Raw genomic sequence first — 12500 nt, forward strand, 5'->3', positions numbered from 1 at the left:
GTAGATCGAGAGCTTTGCCTTTTGGCTCAGCTCTCTTTTCATCACAACAGTGCGGTAAAGCGACTGCAGAACCGCACCAGCTGCTCCGATTCTCCGGCCAAACTCCCTCTCCATGGTTCCCTCACTCGTGAACAAGACCCCCAGATACTTGAACTCCTTCACTTGGGGTAAGGACTCATTTCCTACTCGGAGCGGACAGGCCACCGGTTTCCTACAGGAATCATTGTTAATATTATGGAAGCTGCTGTCGTGAGCTAACTTGCTATCACGGTTTGCGCAGCTTCACAGCCTGCTATTAGCAGACAACACTAAAGTTGACAAAATCACACTTGCACTAGAATTCCAACCATTTGGGATTTATCATTCAACTAAACATGGAACCTGAATATTACCTGATATTTCAACCTGCTGCCATTAGTGATCGGCGCGTCTGCTTATTTGCGTCATGAATATCCGACGCAATGACATTCCATGCAATGTCCCAAAACTGTTAAATTCCCTATGTAGTTCACTATGGGTAACACTACATAGATAATAGGGAGTGAGTGAACCATTTCAAACACATCTCTAGTCAGCTCCGTTAGCTAGCTTACTCGTCCTGATGCTCCATATGAGAACACTCTGCTAGCTAGCTAGTTAGCCTACTGTATTAAACCTCTACTTGTCCTGATACCTTGTTCCATATGAGTTAACAGATATAGACCCGACGACAGTTACAGAGATAGATAATATAGATAGATAGGCTTTGTTCGTAATAATTAAATTACAACCAGACAGAGAACAAGGAGTTTTAGAACAAGGTAGGCTCATCTAATGTGCGAGATGAGCTACAGCAATGGGTCAATGATTACTTCGCCCTCTATGGGCATGCGAGCGGTGGTGCGGAATGCCGTAAACCGTTTTTTGGAATAATGCGGGTCAGGTGACCATTCTTATGTTCTCACATCTGTAGACTACATAGGAGTTGGTGGAATGGGAGTTAACGTAGCCTCCTCCAGAATTACAAATTACAACGCTATCGTCAAAATTAGCAGCTCAGTTTAAAACTGACACAATGCTAGATTGGAAAACCGGGATTGTTTAGAGGACACTTTGAGCTACAAAGTCAGCTAAATTGTTATCAACAAACGTAGTCTGGTTTTATACATTTACAGTTTTTGTGACGTTGTCGCCTCAGAGTGGGTGTTAATGTAGCCCCTTCCACTAGCGCTAACGTTAGCTAGATAGCTAGGCTAATCTAGCACGCCAGACTAATGATGGGTTTAAAAGCTTAAAGCATCCACGGCAATAAGCATAATATTTAAGCAATAAGACACGAGAGGGAGTGCTTTACTGTGGTTATTGGCACGGCTGTGGTGCGGCCGCAGGCACGACGCGAAGCGTTGAAAAAGCAGAGTGGCTTCTTGACATGAATGGTTTGTGGTGTCTCTGTGTATCCTTAATTTGTTGGGTTTCATACTGTCAGCTGTGAGGGTTTCCAGATATAAAACACATAGTGGTCTCTCCTCACCTCCCACCACATTCGCTGTGAAGCCAAGAGCAAGATACGCTTCGTCATATTTTCTTGATTTTTGTTGTTGTTGTTGATTAACGTTACCGTCACACTTGTTTTCTCTCCGAAGCATCGCCTGTTTTTTCCTTTTCGTGCCTGTCAAATATTCCTCCATTCTGTACCACTGACTCACCGTGGTCAGATCTGAATCAACCCATTCATTATTGGGAACGTGAAATCGTGGTTTGTTTATTGTTCCGCTTTGAGAAACATGCTGACGGCATAACAAAATTCCGCTCATTGGACTTCCAACTTCCGACTTTTTCCCCTTGGTCGCTTGCGCCCCTCGCGGGGCGCGCCCCACGCTTTGAGAAACACTGGTATAAACAAACAGGACTGAACCCTTGAACAGCCTGTCCCTGTCTGTCCCTGTGCTACACACATCCAGAGAGAGCCAGTCAGTATGAGAGCAGCCATGACCTCGCTAGTCATACCTTCCTTAGCCATGGAGAAAATCTAACACTACTGCACTCTGAGAAACTCAAATGGCTTCTATGTCGAATGAGATGGGGTCAGGTAATCTCCCTGCTTACACAACCCGGAGTTCTAGTGTGATGCCTGGTGGGTTTACAGTCGATCAAAGAGGTTAGGTATGGGGATCGCTTCTGGAAGAGGGCCTTATACACAGAGAAAGAGAGCAATGAATCAACCTACGTGACACACACACACACACACACACACACACACACACACACACACACACACACACACACACACACACACACACACACACACACACACACACAGTTCCACAACAAATCCCTCTAAGAAAGCAGAGATGAAAAATGGGGTGCATCTCAATAGACTCAGAGCAACAGCCTTCTCCAACCCCTGAGCTCTAACTCCTGACCTGAATACTCATCACGAAGGAAGGATAGTAAACAGCAGATGGAGAAGAGGACATTAGACATTAGGTTAAAGCGTGTGTGTGTGTGTGTGTGTGTGTGTGTGTGTGTGTGCGTGTGTGTGTGTGTGTGTGTGTGTGATGGAGCCCTTTCCCAACAACAACACACTTTCCCTGGAGGGAAGTTTCATTGCCGACAGCATGGCTCTGTCCGACAAACACACGCACACACATACACACACAAACTATTGTCTCCCACACTGCCAGGCCATATTCTGTAGTTGCATTGCTGTTGATGGATATGATGCTGCTTGTCAAACAAGAAGTTCAAACAGAAAACTGTTCCTTCCCCACCTCCCTACTCTCTCTCCACCTCTCTCCCTTCTTCTCTCTCCACCTCTCTCCCTTCTTCTCTCTCCACCTCTCTCCCTTCTTCTCTCTCCTCCACCTCTCCCTTCTCTCTCTACCTCTCTCCCTTCTTTTCTCTCTTCCTCTCTCCCTTCTTCTCTCTCTACCTCTCTCCCTTCTTCTCTCTCTACCTCTCTCTTCTTCTCTCTCAACCTCTCTCCCTTGTTCTCTCTCCACCTCTCTCTTGTTCTCTCTTCTTCTCCTCCACATCATTCTCTTCTTCTCTCTCCTCCTCCTCCTCTCTCTCTCTCCTTCTGCTTTCACCTGTCAGTACTGCTCAGCTAACAAGGTCAGATTTTTCAGGCACACACACACACAGGCACGCACGCACGCACACACGCAGGCACACGCACACGCACACACCGCGGTGTCTATCATGTTATGTACCTGAGGGTCTGCTTATCAGTAGCATAAACATGACTACTTTTATGAGATTCCGTCCAGTAAAGGTTTCCCAGTAACAGGGGCAGCGAGTTGAGTAAAACACCCAAGAAAGGCAAATGAGATTGCACACTACGTAATGAATTCCAAGTGCTCCTTCGTTTTTCCAAGCCATTACTCCCTGGTTCTGTATAGCAGCAGGATTGGGCCTGGGCTGAGACTTCATTTCTGATTTCCATGTGAACACAAATCAAACCAAGGTCCCAGTGCAACACTGTAACGTATTGGAGTAGTTTGTTATTTAGCATCAAAAGGTCTGTTATGAGGTTATTTATGGTCATATACAATGGTCCATATAAACACTTGGACAGACTGTGCACTCTTGAGATAGTTAGTGCTCATTGCTCATGTCTCAGCTATGTGCGCATTATGGGGTTAGATCCTAACCAGGGTTTGGGAGGAGAGAAGACGACCCCACCGCCGTTCCAGGCTAGCGAGAAACACCTGGCCACGCCTCGACAATCAACTCAAATAGACACACCTGTTACCACCATGACTGTGAGGTAGTTTCCTGCCAATTATCCACAGTATATAAACCTGCCTAATCTACTGCTCTCTCTCTCTCTCGTTCGTATGCTTGCATCTCAACTCCTCCCCATCTCCTCCTCTGCTCTCCAGCTCCTCTATCTGCCATCCAGGGGCCATGCAGGGGTCTGAGCTGCTCTATCTGATATCCAGGGGCCAGGCAGGGCTCTGAACTGCTCTATCTGATATCCAGGGACCAGGCAGGGCTCTGAGCTGCTCTACCTGCCATCCAGGAACCACGCAGGGGTCTGAGCTGCTCTACCTGCCATTCAGGGGCCATGCATGGCTCTGAGCTGCTCTATCTGCTATGAGGGGCCAGGCAGGGGTCTGAGCTGCTCTATCTGATATCCAAGGGCCATGCAGGGCTCTGAGCTGCTCTACCTGCCATCCAGGGGCCACGCAGGGGTCTGCCGAGCAGCCGGCCGATAACCCTAAGGACTCATCTGCCACACCCAGAGTCTCATGCCTGGATACACTCATCTCATTCATTCATTAAAACATCATGTAACTTTCATTGTCAATCATTCTGTTCGTTGGTGTTGTCTTTTGAAGTCGTGAAGGATCTCTATGGGCATATATACTGTATGCCCACATCCATTATACAGCATGTGACTGTCTGTGGAGGTTTGGGCCTGATGTCTGTTATTTTTCAGTTTTTTACAGATTATGAGAGTGTAAATTGTAAGACTTGATGTAATATACATGCAAATATTTGAAGAAGATATGCTTCTGTGAATGTTGGCACACTTGAAATCACTAAGCAGAGAAAAAGGGCTTTAAAGATTCAAAGCTGTTCCCACTTCTCACAGGACATGGATGACAAAATATGCCTGCCTATTTAGTGATCCTAAAACAGTTTGAAAATGTGTTATATTGAGTGTGTTATTCGCAAATTTGATTTTCATAATACGAAAAAAAACGATTGTGCCCTTTAGCACATTTTGAGGGTTGCAGACATCGGGAACGAACCTCCAGTGGCGATCACATATGGTTAGCTAAAATGCATTGCGTACTTACAGTAGCTGTGACTGCACTAATTACTTAGCTGTGACTAATTAGCTGAATCGGAACAAAACAAACAAACTGCAGGTCTGAATACATCCACTAGGCTCGCCAGCCCAACAGCCCAACAGCGCGTTCAGTTTGAGAAAGAGGGTTTCATTCGCTCTGCCTCTCTGAAACACGTGTCAGCGTGACACTTTTGCTGGCTTCCGTCTCGTGAGTAAAAGAGAGCTGGCCAACTCCTGCCTGCACACATTGCTCTGAGGACCCCTGGGCTGGCAACCTAGAGTGCCTACTTAAAAACAGTTTATTCATAACTGTCTACCCTGAAAGTCATGCTCTAGCAAAAGTAAAATAAATGTAAATAAAACAAATAATAACAGTATTTAGAACCATTACAAAATTAGATTAATGATAAGGGGTGTACATGTTCCCCATATTTGCTCCTGGGCATCTCACACTATTTCAAGGTGCTGGAATAACATGTATTTAATGTAGAACCATTCCAAATAATAATGCATGTCCACGTTACCTACATATGCCTAAGGAAGATAAGAAGATAAGAAAAACGGAATGGAAAAACAAATGGAAATGTGTCTTGGCAACACAGTGTCATTTGTAAATGCAAATTTAGTACCACTTCCCCTTACCCGTTAGTTTAGTTAATAAAATATAATCATACGAACTGTCTGTATGTATGTGCTGTAAGCTAAAGGCGCTAAACATGCATTTCCCCACTGTTTTTGTAAAGGAGGGAATTGAGCTGAATATAAACATGGTCTTATACTAATCCTGGGAGGTGACAGGTCTGTGTGTGTGTGTGTGTGTGTGTGTGTGTATCTAATGAAAACATCACACTACTCTATTTAGAGGTGCTAGAATATTCTGAAACTTATACACACAAACCTGTACACAATCTCACACGCACACACACACGCGCACACACACACACACACATGCACACACACAAACACACACATGTGTGCGCACACCCACGCAGGCGCCACTGGCAGTGTGTCTACATAATTTAGCGCGATATGCAACATCTCTCCTTCTGGCTTTCAGAGAGGAGACTCCTGAGGGCTCAATAAGGAGAATAGAAGAACCAGTCATTACATTGTTAAAGATTCACACACACACACACACACACACACACACTCAACACACACACACACACTCAACACACACACACTCAACACACACACACACACTCAACACACACACACTCAACACACACACAAACACACAACACACACACACACACACACACACACACACACTCTAAGACTATCAATTGTCAGTACTCTAGCCAACCACTTCCTGTGGTGAGTGTGTTAAAAGCCACTTGTAGTGATCCTGTTTCAGTGGACAGTGGAGAGGGCCGATGCAGCCTTGAGGCAGGCCTGACACATACATGAGCATATGTTATTACTGCCTGATACATGGACACATGTTATTACTGCCTGATACATACATGAGCACATGTTATTACTGCCTGATACATGGACACATGTTATTACTGCCTGATACATACATGAGCACATGTTATTACTGCCTGATACATGGACACATGTTATTACTGCCTGATACATACATGAGCACATGTTATTACTGCCTGATACAAACATGAGCACATGTTGTTACTGCGTGATACATACATGAGCACATGTTATTACTGCCTGACACATACATGGACACATGTTATTACTGCCTGATACATACATGAGCACATGTTATTACTGCCTGACACATACATGAGCACATGTTATTACTTCCTGATGCATACATGGGCACATGTTATTACTGTGTGATACATACATGAACACATGTTATTACTGCCTGATACATACATGGACACATGTTATTACTGCCTGATACATACATGAGCACATGTTATTACTGCCTGATACATACATGAGCACATGTTATTAACACCTGATACATACATGAGCACATGTTATTAACGCCTGATACATACATGAGCACATGTTATTACTGCCTGATACATACATGAGCACATGTTTTTACTGTCTGATACATACATGTGCACATTATTGCTGCCTGATACATTCATGAGCACAGGTTATTACTGCCTGATACATACATGAGCACATGTTATTACTGCCTGATACATGAGCACATGTTATAACCGCCTCATACATACATGAGCACATGTTATTACCGCCTGATACATACATAAGCACATGTTATTACTGCCTGATACATACATGAGCACATGTTATTACTGCCAGGGTCCCAGGTGCCTGATACATACATGAACACGTTATCACTGTCAGGATCCCAGGTGGCTGTGTGTTATTATTTGTATATTTGTCTCAAATCCCTCTTATCAGAAACACTGGCAAATTAATTTTTACCACTCCAGCGTACATCACTGAGGTAGAGGAAGGCCATGAGGAAGGGTGAAGGATAGAAGAGAACAGTGCTTCAACCAGGACAATAAAAACAAGAATACTGCCGGCGGTGGAAGTAGAACGGCTCTTTCTCCATGTTTTCATGCAAAGAAAGGCCAGCGGGAGCATCAGTGGAATGATAAAAATACTCAATATACTCAAAAGACTTCAACAAGATGTGTGAGGATGTGTGTGTGTGTGTGTGAGAGAGAGAGAGCGAGAGAGAGAGAGAGAGAGAGAGAGAGAGAGAGAGAGCGAGAGAGAGAGAGACAGAGAGAGAAGCTGCCTGGGAAGCGTTTCCTGTCCCCAATCCTCTGATCCAATCACCACAGCCCGCCACTTTGAATTGGAATGAATGGGCTGCCATCTTTGAATGTCTAGCCAGCCAGCCAGTGTCACACACACACACACACACACTGGATTGGATTGGATTTCTCCCAAATTACCGCACATCAGATCATATCTTTACCCTCCACACCCTAATGGACAAACAAATAAACCAACACAAAGGCAAGATATTTGCATGCTTTGTAGACTTCAAAAAAGCATTCGATTCAATCTGGCATAATGGTCTTTTCTTTAAATTACTTGAAATGGGGGTCGGTGGAAAAACATATGATGTCATCAAATCAATGTAGGTGGAGTGAAACAGGGCTGTAATCTGTCCCCTACTCTATTCAACATTTATATTAATGAATTGGCTAAAATATTAGAACAATATTCAGCGCCTGGTATACCCTAGAAGACACAGAAATAAAGTGCCTGCTGTATGCAGATGATCTGGTGCTGATGTCTCCTACCAAGGAAGGCTTACAGCAGCATTATGATCAGCTGCACAGGTTCTGTCACACCTGGGCCCTGACAGTGATCCAAAAGAAAACTAACATAATGATATTTCAAAAAAAGGTCTGGGTATCAAGATCACAACTATAACTTCTATTTGGACACCGTTGAACTAGAACACACAAATACTTATACATATTTAGGCCTAAATATCAACAGCACAGGTAGCTTCATCACGGCTGTGAATGACCTGAGAGACAAGGCAAAGGGTTTGCTACACTGTGACAGATCATCATCCTTCCCTAAAATTATACTAAAATATCCAGAATTTGAAACGGAATCCAAAAGGGACAAATTAAAATCTCTACTCGGTGAAAAACTAAATTGCTGCATACTGGCAGCTAAATATCTAGCCTCCTGCCACAACCTAAGGGACAACCAGTAAAATGTATTTTCTGTGTTTACTTATATGTTGTTCATTATATGTTGTTATGTGATTGGTTGTTCTATATTGTCACTAGTAGCTACATCACATGCACCTATTATTATATATATGTATAATTATTACAACTAGAAAGTACATTTCCTGGAGAAAATGTGAGGTGGGCTAGCTGCTGCAGCTGTATGTAACAGCTACTGCTAGAACTACTACAGACCGGGCAATCTCCATGCACCCACCGGCGAAGTCGTACGTCTCTAGCCCACTCAGGGGCTGAATTGTGGGGTCTGTTGTGTGGACAGTGGCGTGGTGGCGAGACTCCGCCCCCTCAGATCAGAGCTGGTCGGGGACAGTGTACCCCTCTCCGGGCCACCTACCTGACTCCACCAGTGAAGACCGTGTGTCTCTAGCCCACTCAGGGGCTGAGTTGTGGGGCCCGTGGCGTGGATAGTGGCGTGCTGGTTAGGCTCCGCCCCCTTGGGTCACAGCTAGTCGGGGACAGTACAGTGACCTCTGGGCAATTTCCCTGCATCCACCATTGAAGACTGTGTGTCTCTAGCCCACTCAGGGGCTGAAAAGTGGGTTCTGTGGCGTGAATAGTGGCGTGGTGGCCTTTTGGTCACAGCCAGTCAGGAACGGTGTACTCCTCTCCGGGCTACCCACCGGTCCCCACCAGTGAAGATCATGTGTCTCTATTCCACTTTGGTTGAGTTCTGTGCTACCACATTATTTATAAAAGGGTGCCTGTACCTTTAAGAGAGGCTGCACATGCACACAAATTCAAAAAAAGCAACAGCTACCACCACTCTAATCCCAACTGACACTCTGATCCTAGGCATGGTCCGCTTCAGACAGCTCTATCGCGAAAACTATAAATGTTACAGATTATACAGTATATTGACACCATATGAATCCTGAGAACTTGCAGAACATTTCTATGTATAATATGTCCGTATAGCTTAAACACTGTAGGCATGGCGACAAGTTAGAAAAAGGGTAAAAATGCAAAATTAGCAGCTCAAAAGTTAGTGCGGCACCATATGTTTCAATGGGGAGCGCAGTTGCTGAACAAATCGTCATACCTCAAAAACAGTAAGTCACACAGCTTAGATACTTACATTGTACGAATCAGCACAGTTATGGAAACGTTTCGATAGATAATATGTGAATGAGCTGTTAAAACTGTAGGCACAGCGACAAGTTAGAAAAAGAGTAAAAATACAAAATTATAGCTCAAAAGTTAGAGTGCGTTGCCATACGTTTCAATGAGGAGCGCAGTTGCCGAACAAATCGTCATACAGCGAAAACTATAAGTCACACAGCTTAGATACTTACATTGTATGAATCAGCACAGTTGTGTGAACGTTTTGATGTATAATATGTGTATGAGCTGTTAAAACTGTAGGCATAGCGACAAGTTAGAAAAAGAGTAAAAATACAAAATTACAGCTCAAAAGTTAGAGTGCGTTGCCATACGTTTCAATGAGGAGCGCAGTTGCCGAACAAATCATCATACAGTGAAAACTGTAAGTCACACAGCTTAGATACTTACATTGTACGAATCAGCACAGTTGTGTGAACATTTTGATATATAATATGTGTGTGTGCGTTCAAAACTGTAGGAGTGCCAGCAGTTTACAAAATGTGTGAATATTTTCAAAGCAACAGCTGCCACCACTCTAAAAACATAATAATACTGAACATTCCACCAGCAGTTTCAATGGCACAAAAATTACTATTAAAAGTTAAATTACAAAAAAACTATAAAAACTATAAAAAATCTGAATATATCCGTTAAAGAGGGAGTCCATTGCTTTCACCGCTACTCTACTTGGGTGGGTGGATTTCTATATTTTGGTGTGATGGGACTACTGCCTCTTGTGGTGCCAACAGAGAAATGCAGGTCAACATTCAACAGAGGGAGGGAGTGATAACCGGACAAACGCTATACTAGGTGCGCTGGCTTACAGCCACGCACAAAAAGACAGAGACAAACATACAGAGAGAAAGAGAGAGAGACAGAGAGAGAGAGACAGAGAGAGACAGGCAGGGAGAACTTTGTCTGAGGTACTTACTGCACAGACTTGGAGGACTGGGACCTGAACTTGTTGAACTCCCCCGGAGCTGTCCACTCTGTACCAACCTGCAACACAGAGAGAGACTGGTCAGTCAGAGAGAGAGACAGGTCAGGCAGAGAGAGACCGGTCAGTCAGAAAGAGACCGGTCAGAGAGAGACAGGTCAGAGAGAGAGAGACAGGTCAGAGAGAGAGACCGGTCAGAGAGAGAGAGACACGTCAGAGAGAGAGAGACAGGTCAGAGAGAGAGAGACAGGTCAGTCAGAGAGAGACAGGTCAGAGAGAGAGAAATAGAGAGAGGGATGGAGGTCAGAGAGAGGAGAGAGGAGGGAGGGAGGAGAGAGGTCAGAGAGAGGTCAGAGAGAGGGATAGAGAGAGGAGAGAGGTCAGAGAGAGAGAGAGAGGTCAGAGAGAGAGACAGGTCAGAGAGAGAGAAATAGAGAGAGGGATAGAGATCAGAGAGAGGAGGGAGGGAGGAGAGAGGTCAGAGAGAGGTCAGAGAGAGGGATAGAGATCAGAGAGAGGAGAGAGGAGGGAGGGAGGAGAGAGGTCAGAGAGAAGTCAGAGAGAGGGAGAGAGAGAGGATAGAGGTCAGAGAGAGAGAGAGAGGTCAGAGAGAGAGAGATATAGCGGTCAGAGAGAGGAGAGAGGTCAGAGAGGAGAGACAGAGAAAGGCAAGCGAGGAAAGCAAAGAGAATGACTAGTGGCCCAGCCACCACACGGAACACATTTTTAATATAAAAGTTCCCCTCATTTCACCAGACTGCAGATGAAATGGACTAGAGAGAGATCAGCAACGAGGACATCACACGGGAAAAATGATCAAAAACTCTGAAGCGCTACCGTTTGATCTACCTGGAGACAGCGTCTCTCGCGCCCGCGGCTGTTCAGATTAGACGCACCTGCCAAGCGATCGGGGGTCGTTAACGAGCGTGAAAACGAAAAGTCACAACCAGGCGCCCCGACGTGTCACCTTGCGCCCCGCCACTCGTATACAGTAGCGTCCAATAATATAGCTCCATAGCTCATAACCTGCTACTGTATGTCGTGGGGCGCTAGCTGGCAGTATCGGTCAGATTCCCCGTGCGGTCAGGCTGACAGAGCTGTGGACGACGGGCTGATTCGTCCTTATTAGGCCGCGTCCCTCGGTAGAGAGACGGCTCTGTGGGACATTCGTGGGGTCTGTCTTAGAAAACTGCGATCAGACCGCCGTGGCGCGGGGTGACGGCGCGGTAATGCGCTCCCCTTCTGGCCAGTCTCTCCGCCGCCGTCGTCGTCGCGGCGCGGCGGACGTGCGCGTGCGAAGGGGGTGAAAGGAGAGCTCGGGGCTACGCGCTCTCTTCTCTTCTCTGTCATCTTCCTGTCGGCCCTTCATCCCTCCCTCCGGCACAGGGATCCGTGGGGGGGAGGGGGGGGGGCGACAGACTACGAATGAGAGAGAGACTGCAGAAGAAAGACAGGCACGGCATGAGCAACAGATGGAAAAAGAGATAAGTACAAAGTAATGCCGGGCTCAGACTACAGGATTTTTGGGCCGATTTATCCCCCCCGACAATCGGAGGAGAAATCTGGTCTGGAACGTTGGTCGGGGCGATGATCGGCCCAGATGATCTTGTAATGTTAGGGGTTTACAGATCCAATCTTATACCTCCTGATCGGCTCGCAGACCCCGATAATATCAAACATGTTTGATATTTAAGATTATTACGTCCCGACTTTACAAGTGAGACGGCGAGACCAGTGGTTCGTTTCTCCCTCGGGCACGACAAGATCCTGTAGTGTGTGATGAGACGTTATTTTCAAATCTTGCTGTGTGTGCTTGTTTGTGATGCGGAAGAAGAATATCTGTTAAGATTCTCCTTATGTGCGTGATGTAACCCGATTTCGAAATTGGTTAGGATTGTAAATATCCTGTAGTGTGAGCCCGGCATACGGGTGTGTGCACACTATGGGTATTTTTAACATACGCTGCGGATGTCGGCAGCTTATTTTCCATTCAAAGCTATGGGAAAAGATC

At 45.5% G+C, this 12500-nt stretch overlaps 1 protein-coding gene across 1 annotated transcript in view; it reads right to left on the reverse strand.

Annotated features, from left to right (window-relative positions):
- The window catches only part of b4galnt4a (beta-1,4-N-acetyl-galactosaminyl transferase 4a), a gene marked incomplete at both ends in the record, with an annotated part of 195052 nt that overhangs the window by 38790 nt on the left and 143762 nt on the right, over positions 1-12500 (reverse strand). The window contains 1 exon segment of the mRNA XM_084451320.1: positions 10484-10551. Within this exon segment, the coding sequence (XP_084307446.1) occupies positions 10484-10551 (68 nt within the window).

This window comes from Borostomias antarcticus, assembly GCF_949987555.1.
Source record: "Borostomias antarcticus genome assembly, chromosome: 16".
NCBI classification, from domain to species: Eukaryota; Metazoa; Chordata; class Actinopteri; order Stomiiformes; family Stomiidae; genus Borostomias; species Borostomias antarcticus.